Genomic DNA, 18,586 nt, shown 5'->3' with positions numbered 1-18,586 from the left:
GGAAGGGGAAAATACCGTATTTTTTGCACCATAACACTCACTTTTTTCCTCCTAGAAAGTAAGGGGAAATGTTTGTGCGTGTTATGGAGCGAATGTCTATGGATGGCGGGGGGGGGGGATCTGCTGCAGTCATGAGCAGAGGATCCATGGTTCCCCTTCCTTCCCTCCTCCGTGGCTTGCTTTGAAACAGCAAAGTGGGAGAAGAGCCGCTGAGTGGGGAGGGGAGAGGGACAGAGAGCCTGCTCCTTTAAAGGAGCAAAGCGGGAGAGGAGAGGAGCCAGCTGCCATGGGGAAAAGAGTATATATGCTAGGAAGAGACTGGATCAGTGAAAGGCACAGGAAGCATCACAGGTGGAATGAGTGAGACAGCCAGCAATAGCTCCGTTGCCTGATGGCTAGGCCAAATCTCAACCGACCACACCCTCTGCCTCAGAAACAATTTGAAAAATTTAAATCTGGCAACTGACTTATTGGATTCACCGTTAATAATTACGAGAATACGCAAGTGCAGAAATGAAACTGCATTTATATTTATTGTAGTTATAAATGTACTACATAGCGTTATGGCCACAATAATAAAAATAAAGCTTGTGAAACCGACTGCAGGCCAGGTGCAAACAGGAAATAGGGGAGCAGGAGGGAAAGAGGATGGGGAGGTCTATGTTGAAATACTTGGAGAGTTACCAACCACAAGTCAGTTATGGCATCATTTTTGGCTGCAGTACCCAAACCTGAGGATGTAGAACTGTCTCCTCACTTTCCTGCAATAACTATTTTAAATAAAAAACAATCAGTGTGTGGAAGAAAATACCCTTGGATGTGGCAACTATAAAAGCTTCCTGTTATTAATCCATCCATATGAAAGACTGTTGTTTTGGTATCAGTAAGAAGATCTGCAGTGATATGAAAGTGTTTGGTCTATTCCCGAGTGACAGTAAAAGTGCTCATAAATGTCAATACTGAAGTGCATGGCGGATTATTTTTGCAGTGTGATTGATGGCAAGCTGAAATATCTGCCTACTGTATGGCGTGCTCAGAAAGGTATCTGGCCAAGGCACTGAGGCTTCTCTCCTCCATCTTGTTTCATTTCAGTTTCCACTTTTGGATTGAAAGGCTCTTTATAAGTTTCAAGTATCACTCATTTGTGTCATTCTGGCTTGCAACACTCTCAAGAGAGCCATATGCTGGCCCTATTTCCTGGCAGGGCTATTCTGTTCGTTATTCTTATGGAAAAAGAGTTTCATGCCATCCACGCTGGGTGGATTAAAAACATGCAGCACTCATCTAACTTTAGCAGCTCTGCCTGTACAAGCCCCCAAAAGTTTGAGGTTCTTGCAAGCAATGCTCTCAACTTTTCCTCAGGATTCTACAGCCCTGGGTCCACTTTAATTTTTATTAATGTTCACTCTTCCTGGTGATTAAAACAAAAGCTTCAAAAGGATCTCATTCAAAAGGATGTCATTCAATGTAAACAAGTACAGTGGTACCTCGGGCTACAAACACCTCGGGTTACAAACAGTATACAAAGTAAATATAAATGAGTACAGTGGTACCTCGGGTTACATACACTTCAGGTTACAGACTCCGCTAACCCAGAAATAGTACCTCGGGATAAGAACTTTGCTTTAGGATGAGAACAGAAATCTTGCCGCCGTGGCGCGGCAGCAGCAGGAGGCCCCATTAGCTAAAGTGGTGTCTCAGGTTAAGAACAGTTTCAGGTTAAGAATGGACCTCCGGAATGAATTAAATTTGTAACCAGAGCTACCACTGTACAAAGTGATACCCCCCCCTTCAGCCCAAAATACAGTGGTACTTCGGGTTTAGAACTTAATTCGTTCTGGAGGTCTGTTCTTAACCTGAAACTGTTCTTAACCTGAGGCACCACTTTAGCTAATGGGGCCTCCTGCTGCCGCTGCACGATTTCTGTTCTCATCCTGAAGCAAAGTTCTTAACCCGAGGTACTTTTTCTGGGTTAGCGGAGTCTGTAACCTGAAGCGTCTGTAACCCGAGGTACCACTGTATTCCACTCCCATCACAGTTCCTCTTCCTTTACTATAAGTTGACCAAAGTGTTATCACAAAAATGCCTCAGGAGAGGCTTATTTTATTTTTACTGTATCATAATAGTATATGCAATACTTTGGAGTGCCTCCCCCTTTATCTATAGGAAGAACAATGGTAGTGATTTTTACCCAACACCTCTAAGGCAATACCAGTTCCTTTCCCCCCTAATGGAACACCACTTTCCAAAGCCTGAAATGAAACCTTTTCCGGCTTTAATTAAAGAGAATTAGATTACACGTTCCTAACAACATAAGGATGTTAATGTAATATTGTGCCAGAAAAAGATTTATCAAAGGATTTGCTCTTTAAAAAAGAAAGAAAGAGGAGAACAGAGAGGAAAGAACTGTGATCTTCCCCTTTCAAAGTTCTTAAAAGAAAGCCCTAAGTGACAACTACCTTCCAAATTAGAAATGTAGAAATATATATGTATATATATAGAAGAAACTAAAGCAGCCAAATTCTCAATCCCAGGTTTAACTTTCACAATCTCTATCTCTGTACGTTTGCCAACAACATAAATGACTTATCTAATTTACGTATCTGAAAGCTTTTTAAAGTCTCAGAACTAAATAAATAAATTGCTTTTAAGTTCTGTGGAGCAGAAGTGTGTTACTCATCTGCTAAAACTGAATTCTTTGTTTAGCTGTTCCGCTCCTTGCAGTGTCACACTCAACAATGGCTTGGATCCTAACTCTCTTTCCATGAATGGAACAGGGCTTCCCCGCAATGCCGTTCTGTCTGCAGCCCTTGACAAGCTGTTCTTCTTGGCTGGAAGACCCTTGAGAATTTTACAGTTTTTAAAAAATACAGTCAAGAGAATAGGATGGACCCTAAATCTCTTAGATTTCCAAGGCCATGGTAAAGAGGTGCACCATCAGCATACGACCAGAGCTACTGTACATAATGAAGTTGCCAGCCAGTCACACCTCTGAAGAGAGGGAATTCCACAGCTTAGGGGCTGCCACGGGGAAGACCACCTCTGCTATAAAAGAGTTCTTAGGCTTGGAAATCCTATTTAAACTTGGCACAGTTGAAAAGAAGGGATTTCACATTTCAGCTTCCAGGCACCCAGCAAATTCTGAAGGAATCATCCCTGGCAGAACTCTCACTAGTCCTTAAACTGCAAGGCTCTCTTTTGCCAAACATACATGTCCTGATTCCCTCCGAGCCTCCTTGGGAGTGTCAGTTCATTCAAGGTCAGAATAGCTCAATTGGTTTCAGTTCTAGAATCATCTCAGTCCTTCTAGTACAGCTGCCATATTCCCAGTTCTCCAATTCTAGGCACCCTAATTTCCGTATTTTTCAGATTTCTTGATGATGACAATAATAATCAGATGTTGAATTAGAAAGGGGTTAAGAAACCTCCACCTACTTCTTTTCTGTGCCAAACTGTCTTCTCCCAATGCTGCTTTGCAGTAAAGCAATGTTGGTCATTGTGCTTCTCCTGTGCACTTTTGCATGTAGCATGTATTTATTTATAACATTTCTGCCCTGCCAACCTAGCAGTTCAAAAGCACATCAAAGTGCAAGTAGATAAATAGGTACCGCTCCGGTGGGAAGGTAAACAGCGTTTCCATGCGCTGCTCTGGTTCGCCAGAAGTGGCTTAGTCATGCTGGCCAGATGACCTGGAAGCTGTACGCCGGCTCCCTCGGCCAGTAAAGCGAGATGGGTGCCGCAACCCCAGAGTCGGTCACGACTGGACCTAATGGTCAGGGGTCCTTTTACCTTTACCTTTACCCTGCCTTTCACTATCAATTGGTCTCAGTGTATCTTCCAACAACACGAACACTCAAAGACAGGGGTCAAGAACCTTTTTCAGCCATGGGCCGGTCCACCATCCCTCAGACCATGTGGTGGGCTGGACTATATTTTGAAAAAAATATATGAACGAATTCCAATGCCCTACAAATAATCCAGAGATGCATTTTAAATAAAAGCAGACATTCTACTCCTGTAAAAACAGCAGGCAGGCCCCACAAATAACCCAGAGATACATTTTAAATAGAAGAACACATTCTACTCATGTAAAACACACTTATTCCTGGACTGCCCGTGGGCCGGGTTGAGAAGGTGATTGGGCCGCATCCGGCACATGGGCCTTAGGTTGCCTACCCCTGCTCAAAGGCTAAATAGAAACAAAGACAACACTATAATGTAAGACGTCAAAGTTCAATAAATTAATTTCCTATTCCCTTTCATAGGCTACAGTGTCCTTCATAATATGGCATTTTCTTAAGCATAGGAGCTCCTTACTATATTCCTTGCTTTATAGAGTTTGGTCGTAATGCTAAACCATAGTTTATTAACTCTGTGAACAAACCTGAGTGAGCCCCTGGATTGCATGCTCCCCTCCCTCCCAGTTGCAAGGAGATGAGAAACATATATTTATTAGTTTAAATTAATTGCAGTTTGTCATTATGTCTGAACGCAATCAAATGTGGTTACTGATCTGGGCTTGTTTCAAAAGCACAGTTTAAACTTACCAAAGATCAGATGCAATGTCAAAGTGTGGTTAAGCTTAAACAAGAAAGCGTACTCTTCTAATTTTTTCCTCATGGCCTCACTGGAGAAAAAGGTAATGCTTTTTTTCACTAAAACATTAGTGCTAAACTGCAGTTTAGCAATTCAGCCAAACCAGGACTATTGTTCCTATTTACAAGTAAAACTCATAATCGTACGAGCCAAGATGTTCTTTTTGCTTAGGATGAGATTACCACTTTAAAATTATGTGACCAGCTTTCGTGTCCCAGACTGGGGAACTGGCCATATTGTGCCATACACTGCAAATAGACCTTTTATATATATATAAACTGCAGACTAAGATGGCTATCAACAACCAGGTCCCAGTAGTTCCTGCAAGGTCTTAAAAAGGACAGCCAATTTTTTTAAACACGATGAAAGCACTCAAATTAATGTCTTCAGTGTGAAACAAAGCTAGGCTTGCATTGTGTGGATAAGTGGCTAGATGCCCAGAGTGAAGAACCAAATCTATTTGTTAGATAGTTCAGCTGTGCAAAATGACACATGATCGAGAGTTGTCAAGGACCATTTTACAGAGAATTCATTTTAAAGCAAGGCTTTTAAAATACATCTGTGTTTCTTTTCAAAAAAGCACAGGCAATTCCCCCTCCCCACAACTGACTAGAATGAGAGTATGGGATAACAGTTCCTTTTCTTTCAGGCTGCAAAGCCTTTGTTCTCTTAAGTGGCTTTGTATGAGTAATTCAGTTCTTATGTTACATTTGAAATCCATGGAGGAAGTAACTTCATGTATTTGCTAGATCTTTATTTTGGTTATAAGAGCTACGAAAAACATCAGTATTAATCTGTGGAAGGTGAAAAGTGACCTTCCAGTATTTTAAACTTGGCTAGCCTTTTTCTGCCTATCAACAAACTTGGATGGCCTTAAATTGGAAGGCAAAATCGTTTTGACGTACATGCCACTTTTTCTTCCATCTTCACTCATGTAGGCACAAAGAAGCATTAACTCTTCTTTTGTCCCACTAAATGCTGGATAAATCCATCTTGAGCACCACAAAAATTGTGCCTCGCATACAGGCTGCCAATATTTCCAAGTCCCCTGCAACTGGGAACATTACCAATACTGTTCCATTTACCGAAACAGCCTCCATGTCCTAAGCTGTGGAAAATTTTCAAGCACCCTTTGCAGTAAAAAAAAAAGGGGGGGAACACGGGTGACTCTGGGGCCTGGGGCTTGCCGATAAGAAGGTCGGCGGTTCGAATCCCCGCAGCGGGGTGAGCTCCCGTTGCTCGGTCCCTGCTCCTGCCAACCTAGCAGTTCGAAAGCACGTCAAAGTGCAAGTAGATAAATAGGTACCGCTCCAGCGGGAAGGTAAATGGCGTTTCCGTGTGCTGCTCTGGTTCGCCAGAAGCGGCTTAGTCATGCTGGCCACATGACCCAGAAGCTGGATGCCGGCTCCCTTGGCCAATAAAGCAAGATGAGCGCCGCAACCCCAGAGTCGTCCGCGACTGGACCTAACGGTCAGGGGTCCCCTTTACTTTTACTCTAAAAAATGAAGTATAGAGCCTTCAATTTATAAGCATAATAATAATAATAGGTAATTCACAATGTTTTATGCACAATAAATCAAGCATGCTATAGAAGACATCACACCTCAGTTCTGAATGCATTTACTTGAAAGTATGCACCCCTAATCTCAGGGGTCCGTTTACCCTTTACCTTTATGCTGGAGGAGACTCTTGAGAGTCTCATGGACTGCAAGAAGATCAAACCTATCCATATTTAAGGAAATCAGCCCTGAGTGCTCACTGGAAGGACAGATCCTGAAGCTGAGGCTCCAATACTTTGGCCACCTCATGAGAAGAGAAGACTTCCTGGAAAAGAACCAGATGTTGGGAAAGATGGAGTGCACAAGGAGAAGGGGACGACAGAGGATGAGATGGTTGGATAGTGTTCTGGAAGCTACCAGCATGAGTTTGGCCAAACTGCGGGAGGCAGTGGAAGACAGGAGTGCCTGGCGTGCTCTGGTCCATGGGGTCACGAATTGTCAGACATGACTAAATGACTAAACAACAACAATCTCAACTGAACTTGCATGCAAACAGCTATGTTTAGAATCTTAGCTTAAGAATTAAGAATTCCCTCAAATAAACCCTACAGTCCCTTGTACCATCACTGATATTTCATAAGGAGCCAAATAAATTTCAAAGCACTAAAATTTTTGAAGCACTGTGAAATGGTGCTCTACTTTTTACTATTCACATTTTCAGAAATTTGATATCACAGTTTCTTTTATGCTTGACAGTTGTAATCTCCGTATCTCTTTGGTGTAGTTTTTTTTAATAACTACTTTGAATAACCAAACCACACTGCAGTGATTCCATTTGCGTTGTATCTCTGCTTACTGACTTTTCAAAAGATTCACAAGACATCAGTATAGATACATGTTGATTCTTTTGCCTCATCTGTTAAACCGCTCTTTTTAAATCATAGTTTCTTTTAAAAACGAAACTAGTACTGAAATGTTGAAATTATGACAATTTAATGCATTATGAAGAGGGGAAAGCGTACAGAACTGAACTGCGGTAGTTATATTTGTCATTGGCATCAGAAATCTTGATTCTATGAGGCAACAAAGCATATTTTGATTCTAAAAATTCAAGCTGAACATGTAAATAAATGTTTCTTTTATACTGTAAGGAAATACATGTACCCTTGAAGCAACCTTTTCAGCAGAAAAAGTAATTTAATATTCTCACCACATGAAAAGTGATCACTATGGGAATAGCACAGCTGTTAAAACCCAAGTCAGATTTTATTAAATCATCAAACCTGTTTATGTAAAGCAGGGCTCTTAAAATGACCACAATGAGGAAATCATTTCCTAACACATCTCTCCCCATCCCTCCCAATTTTTTTTCAGAAACCTGAAACAGGGAAAAGATTCCATCTGCATTTTACTTCCACACTTCGGGCAGGGGAATGGAAAAGAAAATCAAAGCATTTCTATTGTTTCAGTTGTATCAGTCATGTAAGCTAATTCTCACATAGCAGAAGGGGGAGGGACTGGGACGGAGGCAATGGCGGCTTGCCTGAGGCCTCTTAATATGTTCACAGATGAAGTAATATTTGAACCAGAGGCTTCCTGGCTCACAGCTCATGCTCTCATACGTTATGAGGAATTTGAACAGCAAATGTCGGGAAGGTTATTGTAGTCTTGACAAAGTACAGCAGTTATATTAGCAAGACTGACAGGCATTCCATTGCAACAGGCAAATTTATAGCAGGAAAGGTTCCACGTTTTTATAAGGCCTTTCTTATACTATGTCCCTGACCCCAACCCAATCCCCAAAACCACCTTGGAAGGCCTTAGATATTTAAAACTGGTGTATGAAGGATGTGCTGTTGTTTTCTGGAATTAAAGAGAAATGCCGGCAATGAATCTGGCATGACTGAAATAATAGCACTTAATGTGCGAGCCAGATTATGAGTCAGACCTACTCAGCATTCACTGCAATATATCCCAGTCAAGGTGATTGCTTAAACATGGACTTACCCCAGAAAACTGCTGTAGAACTGAGAAGGCCTCAAAGGCTGATTGTGAACGTATGTCTACACTAAATGTCAAACTTCTGAGTAAGAAGAAGCCAAATAATGAGAATTCATTATTACACTGGTGCATGTTTGCATAGTGTACTCTGGTTAGCATGTATGTGTCATTTATTTTGCCAAAGTATGATAGAGAAGGATTAAGGAAGAAGAAAAGGAATGGGCTTCTGGGCGTGAGAGGAGAAAATGAATATGGGGCAGCTAAAGAGTTCATTTGGGGCCAGCCAGCTGTAAGGGTCAATCAGCCTCTTTTGGGGGCACAATCAGAAGGAGCGAGTGATAGATAAAGGCAGAAATTGATACCTGAAAGTTGCAATAAGATTTTAAAAAACGGCATCGGCCCAGCATACCTGAAGGAGTGTCTCTACCCCCATCTTTCTGCCCAGACACTGAGATCCAGCGCTGAGGGTCTTCTGGCGATTCCCTCCCTGAGAGAAGTAAGGTTACAGGGAACCAGGCAGAGGGCCTTCTCGGTAGTGGTGTCCGCCCCTGGAATGCCCTCCCATCAGATGTCAAAGAGATAAACAACTATCTGACATTTAGAAAACATCTGAAGGCAGCCCTGTTTAGGGAAGTTTTTAATGACTGATGTTTTAATGTACCGTATTTTTCGCCCCATAGGACACACCGGCCCATAGGATGCACCAAGTTTTTTGGGGGGGAAATAAAGGGGGGGAAATTAATTCCCCCCCCAGGCGCTTGTGGGGCCGGCAGCAGGGAGAAGCGCTCTTCTCCCCGCTACCCACCTGCAGACCATGTCCGGGGACAGCGGGAAGACGCATTGCGCCTCCCAGCTGTCCCCGGAGCTTGCGGGGCTGGCAGCGGGGAGAAGCACGCGTCTCCCCGTCGTCAGCCTGCAAACAACATCGGGAGACAGCGGGATGGCGGCATTCCGTCTCCCTGCTGTCCCCCGACCTTGTGGGGCTGGCGCTGCGACTCTCCTGAAGCCCGGAGAGCGAGAGGGGTCGGTGCACACCGACCCCTCTCGCTTTCCAGGCTTCAGCGAAAGCCTGCATTTGCCCCATAGGACGCACACACATTTCCCCTTCATTTTTGGAGGGGAAAAAGTGCGTCCTATAGGGCGAAAAATATGGTATTTTAAATCTTTGTTGGAAGCTGCCCAGAGTGGCTGAGGAAACCCACCCAGATGGGCAGGGTATAAATAATAAAAGTACAGTGGTACCTCGGGTTACATACGCTTCAGGTTACATACACTTCAGGTTACAGACTCCGCTAACCCAGAAATAGTACCTCAGGTTAAGAACTTTGCTTCAGGATGAGAACAGAAATCGTGCTCTGGCGGTGCAGCAGCAGCGGGAGGCCACATTAGCTAAAGTGGTGCTTTAGGTTAAGAACAGTTTCAGGTTAAGAACGGACCTCCAGAACGAATTAAGGACGTAACCCGAGGTACCACTGTATTAGCCCTAGCAAGTGGGTAGTGGGTTTGGGTTCCACCTCAGACAGAAAAATATTTTGGCTAGTACTGAGCTCATTTTCACCCTGAGCTTGAGGCTAGGCCAATAGAGGAAAGTGGCGGAGTTCAGCAAACTGATTGCGGGCATCTTTGGAGAATATCTTAGAAGTGCAAAAATTGCAGTACTGCATGATCCCCATGCTTTCCCAGAAACAACAGAAGAATAGGACCAAGGGGAGTCCATTAGAGCTCCCTTCCACAGTAACATTTGCTCTCCTGGGAACTAGAACAAAATGAGCAGGGAAAGAAGCTATGGGATGGGCTCTTTCCAACCAACATTCAATGTCTGCCATTTCCAGAGTGATAAGGAAAGGATCCATGCCACAGAGGTTTCCACATTCCTACGCTTATCCAAAGTGGCTTAACAACAAACTTGACAATTATTACTTAGCTTCAAGCACTATCAATCACTGGAAAGGAGTGGAAGAAGGTACATGTTACATCAACTGAGACATGGAAGTGGGAGAAGGGCCAGTGAAGACACACACTTCTATAAAATAAAAAGAGTGATGCACCATGGATCCGAGTGTATTAGGGCGAAGAGAGCACCAACAATCTCAACCTGCTCTCAGCCAGGCCCCACCTGTCTGCCTTCTTGCTTGCAAACACTCCAGGGGGGTTGCACGGCCTGTTGAAGGTGGCTTCAAAACACTATGGTGAAGGTGGCTTCAAAACTGGAATTAGTTGGTTCTGGCTAGCACTGGCTTTGACTCTGGCTACTTTTGGTCTTCCTGCCTTCCGCACTCCCACTTGCCACCACAAATTCTGGCTTTGGAAGGAGGAGAGATGATGGTAGTGAGGCAGGTCACCTCCACTGACAGCTGGACTCACCTCCATTAGAAAGACTTTGTGAAGGATACATATACAGTGGTACCTTGGGTTACATACGCTTCAGTTTACAGACTCCGCTAACCCAGAAATATTACCTCGGGTTAAGAACTTTGCTACAAGATGAGAACAGAAATCGTGCTCTGGTGGCGTGGCAGCAGGAGCGGGAGGCCCCATTAGCTAAAGTGGTACTTCAGGTTAAGAACAGTTTCAGGTTAAGAACGGACCTCCAGAACGAATGAAATTATTAACCCGAGGTACCACTGTGTGTGTGTGTGTGTGTGTGTGTGTGTGTGTGTGTGTGTGTATATATATATATATATATAACATTTTTTTATTAAAAAAATTAAATGCCTGCCTGTAACAATGGTAACTACAGCAGGGTTATTTTACTTCAACGCAGAGCTAAAAAATGAAGATATTATTCACCGCCTTGTACAGGTAAAAGAGAGGTGTTTTATTTAAGGGTAGAAAATTATTTAAGATTATATTGGCTAAGAAAGGTTTAGTTAGTAGCACAATGCTCAACAGTGACATAAAGTACACATCTCAAAATAAACAAGGGAAAGGCTTGCATGTAAAAAAACGAAACAGTGACAAAGCGGAAGCATTGTTTTGAGGAAAAAACAGTTTACATTCAAAACCAAACTTACTCTGGGAGAACAGGCAGTGCATTTGTCAAAAGCCAGGCTGACGGGAAGGACGTTATCAAATCTTGATAAAAACCCTCGAATCTGCAAGTCAAAGAGATAGGCAGCAATATGATATTAATATTGTGTTGGCTGAGTTTTGCAAGCACCATCTTTTGAAGAAAGTATAGCCAAGATGCCCATTATTTGTGGCACAAGTACACAGACTTCAGCAGGCCTTTCTGCTGAAACAGACTTGGCACATGATATGTTTTGGTTGTTAAGGTAGGAGGACTAGCATGCATTTTTATCTCACTGTATACAGAAACAGCACCACCTGGAGTTGAAACTTCTTGACTGCAGCAAGCAACAATTGAGAGAAAAGAAGAAAGCATGACGACTGTTGCTACTGAATGTATTGTTCAGGTTCTTGCTCTGCAGCCATTCTGAAATGGAAAAAGGTGCACACACTTCTGTTTCCTGCTGCTTGATACTAACCAATTCTGTGTATTACAGAAGTTTTGTGTGCACCTGAAATTTCCAGTCAGCCAGCCAGCTTTAATAAGCCCTTCAGGAGAAACAAAGAAGGTAATGTGATCCTGTAGACCAATAAAAGGGATCACCTTTCTTAGTTTTATCTCTTTCTTCCTCAGTGGCTAAAACAGTAATCGCACTGAAGCAAGAGTTCTGTGGCTGACATCTGTGTGTTCTTAAAAGCATGGTTTCATTTTCTTTAAAAAAACCAAACCACGATTGAGCAGAATCATTAATCCAGAATGGAGCACGGGACCAGTTCTTACAGGTATTTGTTTACAGTAGTTCAATTGCTACTCTGATTGTGAATACAGCATCCACAGATCTATCAAATCCTTGTAAATCTTTTCCAATCCTATGAGTAAAGGATCAAACACTTCAATTCTAAATGTCTTTTTTTTGGGGGGGGGGGGTAACGATCTTTGAATCTTTTAACTGCATGATGCAAACCGTAGTACCTTCCCAAACTCACTAGTTACATGTCCATTGTTGTTTAAATTATGGTATCCTTGCTCAGATTCTTCTACTATTATATAAACCAGCTTATTTTAAGAATATGCTTATATAAATATAAATACTTATATAAATAGTAACAGACTGAACATGACTGCGTTAAAGTATATATTCAGAAAATCAGCCTATATGAATTTGACATATGCCTTCTTACTTCAATCACAGTATTTGATATATTGCTACTGTTTATGTTACCTACATCTTACCCTGCACCAATATGACCAGTGCAAGAGGGATGACCCCTTTTAATTTTGAAGTGTCTTTAAAGGAAACAAAATTATTGAACTGGTTCTTTAAATAGACTATTATCTACTTTGCTTTGTAATCTTAAAAAAAAAAAAATATCAAAACAACAGTGGGCATTTTATTCTGAAGCAAAAACTGTGGGCAAAGAACAAACTGAGCTGATATTAAGATGTTGAAGAGGGCATGTAGTAAGAAAAAGAAAAATTAAATACTAAATTAAAACCCATCCAGGCCATTGCGATGTCATGGTTAGAGTGTGGGACAACAACCTGGAGGATAAGGGTTCAAATCCTTGTTCAGGCATGAAGCTTTGAAGCTGGGTGACTCTGGGCTGCTCAGTGCTTCTCCACCTAACCTACACCACAGGGTTGTACTGGGCATTAAATGAAGGGGGAAGGTGGAGAACCATGTATGCCATCTTGAGCTCTTTGGAGGAAAAAGTGGGATATAAATGAAATAAATGAATAAAGAATATAAACAAATGAAACAAACAAACAAATAATAAAATAAAATCTCTGCCACAGACGGTTCAGAGTTACAACCCTTAAGAAATTCTCTGCTAAAAAGGAAATAATTTTACTAATAATTTTTGTGATATAGTTATGTGCATTTGTGTCCAGTTTGTGAAACATTCAGAGAAGATGACTGCTTCACAGCAAGAAGACCTTAAAGGACAAGAAGAAAAATACTACTATGAGAGGAAAAGATCAAATTAATTAGCTTCTGGTCCACCACCTAAATTTGCCGATTCAGATAAGCATAAGAAGAGAGAGCTCTGGCCCAAAGAAAGCTCTCCCTCCTAATTCTAAATGGATACGGTATCAGCAAACAGAAGTGGGATAGTATTACATCTTCTTAGCCAGCAGGAAAGCATTTGTGAAAACAATGAGGGGAAAAGAAAAAACTGACCATAAAGGATAACATGTTGCAGTGCAACTATGCATCATTGTACAATCTACTCTTGAAAGCACACACACACAAACAAACCCTGATGATTTCTTAGCACTTTGTACAACTTAGCTTTTACAAGCTAGTCTTATCTCAATCTATTTCCTTGCTGAAAAGAGCAAAAGGGTAGTTTTGAAAACGTTAACAGCACTAACAAGTAACAGGAGAATTGTCGGGGTCACTTAAGAGGCAGCATCCACTGGTGACTTAAAAAACCCAATAGTAATTGCACTTTTAAAAACCCCAAAAACTAGTCTTAGTATAATAATCAGTTCAATTACCAATAATTAAAAAGGAAAGCTCTTGCATAAACAGGTCGCTGGATGTCATAGCAAGTGGATTTAACTAGTTAACAATATTGGGTTACATCCAACTAAACCATTGCAAGCCCAGAACGTCTCCTGAAATTGCAGCAGAACTTAACCCTCCACCTCAACGCTCTTCAAATCTGCTTTGTGGGGCGTGTCTTCCAACCCTCTGAAGCAGATTTAGGGACAGCTGAGGGGGCTAAAATAAGGCAAAGGAGGAGGAAGACGTTATATTGCAGAGGCAACATTTATTCTCCTTGTGCAATAATTTAGCTGGATACAATCTTTTGTAAGGGGGTGGGGTGAACCTCAGGCTCAAGGGCAGCCCTAGCCCTCAGAACCCTCCACAGACCACATCCCCTCTCCTTTCACTACTTCCTTGGGAGACATAAAAAGGTAAAGGTAAAGGGACCCCTGACCATTAAGTCCAGTTGTGACCGACTCTGGGGTTGTGGCGCTCATCTTGCTTTATTGGCCGAGGGAGCCGGCGTACAGCTTCCGGGTCATGTGGTCAGCATGACTAAGCCGCTTCTGACGAACCAGAGCAGCGCACAGAAACGCCGTTTACCTTCCCGCCAGAGCAGTACCTATTTATCTACTTGTACTTTGATGTGCTTTCAAACTACTAGGTTGGCAGGAGCTGGGACAGAGCAACGGGAGCTCACCCCGTTGCGGGGATTCAAACCGCCAACCTTCTGATTAGCAAGTCCTAGGCTCTGTGGTTTAACCCACAGCACCACCCACATCCCCCAGGGGAGACATACCACATCCCAACCTGGATTCGCACTGGCAAGGCAACTCATGGCCTAGCTCCAGGTGGCACAGAAGCCAGTTCAAAGGAGGTGCAAAGAAACCAGAATTTTTACTATGAGTATTGTCATGGTCGCATACTCATGCTTAGCCATGGGTTCAGTGTTATATGCCAAGTGGGTCTATTTGACACATTTCTATATCAGGACATAGCAAGCCAACGGCGTTTATTTTGGGTTTACTAACCTGATGTGGCACAAGCCCAAGAGAGGTGGGAGGTTCATTCATTCTGTCATCACTACTGCTGGCAATGGCATAGCCACTAACAAAAAAAGTGGGGGGAAGGAGATGTATTCAGTTAATTAATTCCATTTATTAACCATCTAGAATTATTATTTTGATTAATTAATTTTATTAATGATTTGTGAACACAGGACTCCACCCACACAATTATGACTTACCCTTCTGGGTGCTGCAAAATGGATACCATTAATTCCACAGCAAGGGCTCCTGCTATCATGGCTAATCCTGGTCGACTGACTGTGCACTGCTGATCTAATGTCCGATCCCTGGTGGACTACAAAGGAAGGCAGCTCTCACAATGTTATACTTTCAAGTTCTTTTTATCTGCATAATTGCGCAAAACGTTTTAAAGGCTATTTTTTAAAATGAATGCTAACAAATGGACCACTGTGCTCTCAGGGGAAAATATATATATATAATGATTTTAAAGTGATATTCTTAATGATAATAATAAAAACACACTGAAAGGCTGCAGAGACAGATTGTATTAAAAATCAAGAACTATAAAATACAATAACACAATAAGTTGCAATTCACATCAATTATACTTACATCTCCCGGTGCCACAACGTCATTGCAGAAGTAGCAACCAAGTTTGTAACCAGGGATATTTGAAAAGAGCGATGATCCCAGAAGATCGGCTGAAGCTGAAGGATTATTGCAGGGAGAATCGCCCACCTCTTGATGCTTTGGCTTCTTCAGTCCATGTCTCATCACAACAAAGGTGTCAAATCCCAGGGCAGCATTGATTACCAGCTGTACAAAACAATGAAAAGCATAGAAAGAGGTAATCAAATAAAATGCAGGTGAACAAGTGAAAACCTATTTATTGTGGGGTAAAAATTACAGAAATATGGCAATATATTGTAAATGTTGTTTACAAAATAAGTTACTGATAGATGAAATAAGTTATTGATAATGCTACTACTTCATGGGTAGCCAACGTGGCATCCAGATGCTTTTGACTCTAACTCTTATCCGCCACAGCCAGGATGTCCAGTGATTGGGGATGATGGGAGCTGGAGGCCAACAACATCTGGAGAACACATTGGTAGCCCCTGTGCTACATGAAGGAGCCTTGGATGCACATATTCCCTCATCACCTTCCTGCACTGCGATTCCTTTCCTCCCTCCCTGGCTTGCTGGAAGCCATAGTTATTCTGTGTAAATCCAAACAAAAAACTATGTACAAACCCAGATTGGAAACTATGAGTTGTGTCCAATGGTATCGTTCAGCTGACTGAAGGCTTCCGTAAGTAGAAAAGGGAGCGAAGTCATTCTCAGCAACTCTCCTTCCCTCCCTGCAACCTTCATGCCTGCCTGAAATATACTACAGAGGGCTGGGGGACGTGCTAGATTAGATGGGAGGAAAGCAACTACTGCAGGGAGACAGGGGAAAGCACCCAAAATGGCTTGCTTCTCTCCCCATTCCATTGACTGGCATCACTGGTTGCAACTGTTGTGGGATAGTTGGATACAAGTCCATGGCTAGATCCCTGTTTTCCAACCTCGCTTCTATATCTTGACTTAAGATGAGTTCACAAACCCAAGGCAAAAGAGAGAGAGAGAGAGAGGTTTAGAGACCCATCCTGTTATCTACTTTGGGATCTTGCCCATATCTTGCTGTTTCAACAAAGCTTAGAACAAGAACAAAAAGTACAGTAGTTATATACTCTGATAATTTCATTACATCATTTCATCTGACACTACACAGGTTTCACTTCAAAATTATCATATACATAGCCTGTAAACTATTTTTATTTCAGCTTGATGATTTCCATCTCTAGTACTTCTACAGACTGAAAAAACAAGCAGATAATTCTACAGGTCTTCAGTAGCTATTCCCACAAACACATGTAAGCTTCTTTTCTTTTCTAAGTAAGTGGTAAAAACTGCTGAAGACAGAAACTAATAGCCACAACCTGACAGATCAAATACAGTTGCCAGCATTCTTAGTGTTCAACAGACTAGAGTTACCCTTAGGTTATAAGCAAAAGTACATAAATACCTTAAGAAATTATTAATATTTATTCAATTTTTTCAAGCCAAATTAAAGTTATGAAAACAAAATTAAAAGAGAAAAAAACCAGAAGCAGCAGAAGACCAGATCAAAACACTAAGCTATATATTTTAATACAATACAATGCACATTATCCTTTGCCAGGCAAGTATGCAGAGATATATTCCTGGATACCACTCTCTTTCAAAATATTAAGGTATATACACAGGGTCTTGCCATAAAGGCCAGCCAGAAATGTGATTATAATAATGCGCAAATGGAACTGAGCATGTTACACTAACACTAACAACTAAGCTGTTTCAGTCTGAGGGAGATTCCAAGCAGAAGATAGCTACGAGCATTAAGTCACTGGGAAATGTTTGCAGTTGAAGGGTTTGATTTGTGTTAAAGCAGCAACTGCAAATGCTTTTGAATGGCCATCACAGACTACAAGGAGCTACTTACATCATGGCCTCTGGGATACTAATGAAGTAGGATACCTTTCTCTTGCTGGCTGCAATAACAGCAGGAAGCCACCGGCTTTCCCTGGTGTCCATTAACAAAAAGATGACATCATGGGCATCAATGAGCTCCTCCAGTTGTGTTACATCCTTGCGGGCCTGCTCCAAGGTGACGTCAGAAAAATTTACTGGGTGACCTGGCATTGGGATACTCATATTAAAACCTTCAGCATTCTAAAAAATGAAGCAGAAAGAAAAGAGTAACACACATATTCTCACACAGAATACAACTTTTAACCATAATTAGGTAAACCCACTTGTTAATATGTTTGGTTATTTCATGTAATTAAGCCAGCAGGCACCAGCAAAATTGCAATACTGAGGAGGACAGAACCATTTTAATCATCATAACATGGATTATTTCATCTGGGGGCAGAGACCAGCCCTGCTGTCACAGCACACTTGAGGCCACCATAGCACCATGGTGAAGAAATTCTCCAAAACCACCTCCAAGAGCTCCTCTGTCAGCTTGGCCAGGGCAGCTGCTGAGCAATGAATGGGCTGGGAGGTACACCAGCAGCATTCATACTCAGGTTCAGTGAATTACATGTGGCACATGTCAAAACAGTATTTCAGTACACGAAGCACACTCTGATTTGCTAGTTAAAAGAAAATAGTATTTCAAAAATAACCTTGTTATTTGTGTGTACAAACAGGCAAATGGGTTTAATTTTAAAATAACACAGTTAAAAACACAGGGGGACCTAAGACTGCATATAAGATACTGTATTGTTAATACAAAGCTCAGATTTGTTGTGTAGTTGAGCTTATTGACCAGCAGATGGCATAAGAAAAACATATTATTTCAAATCGTAGAGAATCTTTCAGTCGCGTGAAATAGTAACTTTAAAAAACCACAGGTGGTTGTATCCAACACGGTGATTCTGAAAGATGAGCAAAGTGGATCTACTAAGGATTGTTGCCCACACAAGTGGGGGGTGGGGGGGCGTTTAGTGTGGCTGAGATGTTTGAGTAAGGTTTTAAAAAGAAGGTAAAGGGCCCCTGGACAGTCAAGGCCAGTCAAAGGCCATTATCAGAATTCAGAGCATGAAAGGGGAACACCTAAGCCCACAGCATACTCCTAATACTCCAACCATGATTAGGAGATTTAGGGAAGTTACAATATGTAGTCCCTCAAAAATGGAGCAGTCAGATCCCAAAATCAGAGCCCAAATATGAAGGCTGTTGATTACACAACAAAACCTATGCACAGGGAGTTAGTTGGAGGATTCACAAGGCTGAGAAATTTAGTTCCGTTTAGTAAAAGCTGTCAATAATTACGAATGGAGAAATATTTTGTATAACTGAGACAGTTGTGAGACTAATTAAAAAGCTCCAACTGCAATAAAAATCAATAATGAAACTGTTAAATCGAAAC

At 41.9% G+C, this 18,586-nt stretch overlaps 1 protein-coding gene across 3 annotated transcripts in view; it reads right to left on the bottom strand.

The window, feature by feature from the left end:
• ATG7 (autophagy related 7) overlaps positions 1–18,586 on the bottom strand; it is a 159,434-nt gene that overhangs the window by 122,206 nt on the left and 18,642 nt on the right. For all 3 annotated transcript variants that reach the window (XM_083726760.1, XM_083726759.1, XM_083726761.1), the window contains exons 12-16: positions 17,188–17,382; positions 15,241–15,444; positions 14,847–14,962; positions 14,632–14,707; positions 11,111–11,191 (exon numbers count right to left, since the gene is read on the bottom strand). In XM_083726760.1, coding sequence (XP_083582886.1) covers positions 11,111–11,191; positions 14,632–14,707; positions 14,847–14,962; positions 15,241–15,444; positions 17,188–17,382 — 672 coding nt within the window. The remainder of the gene's footprint in view (positions 1–11,110; positions 11,192–14,631; positions 14,708–14,846; positions 14,963–15,240; positions 15,445–17,187; positions 17,383–18,586) is intronic.

The sequence above is a fragment of the Podarcis gaigeae genome (assembly GCF_964106915.1).
Source record: "Podarcis gaigeae genome assembly, chromosome: 2".
NCBI classification, from domain to species: Eukaryota; Metazoa; Chordata; class Lepidosauria; order Squamata; family Lacertidae; genus Podarcis; species Podarcis gaigeae.
This window is presented reverse-complemented; position numbering and strand designations above follow the sequence as displayed.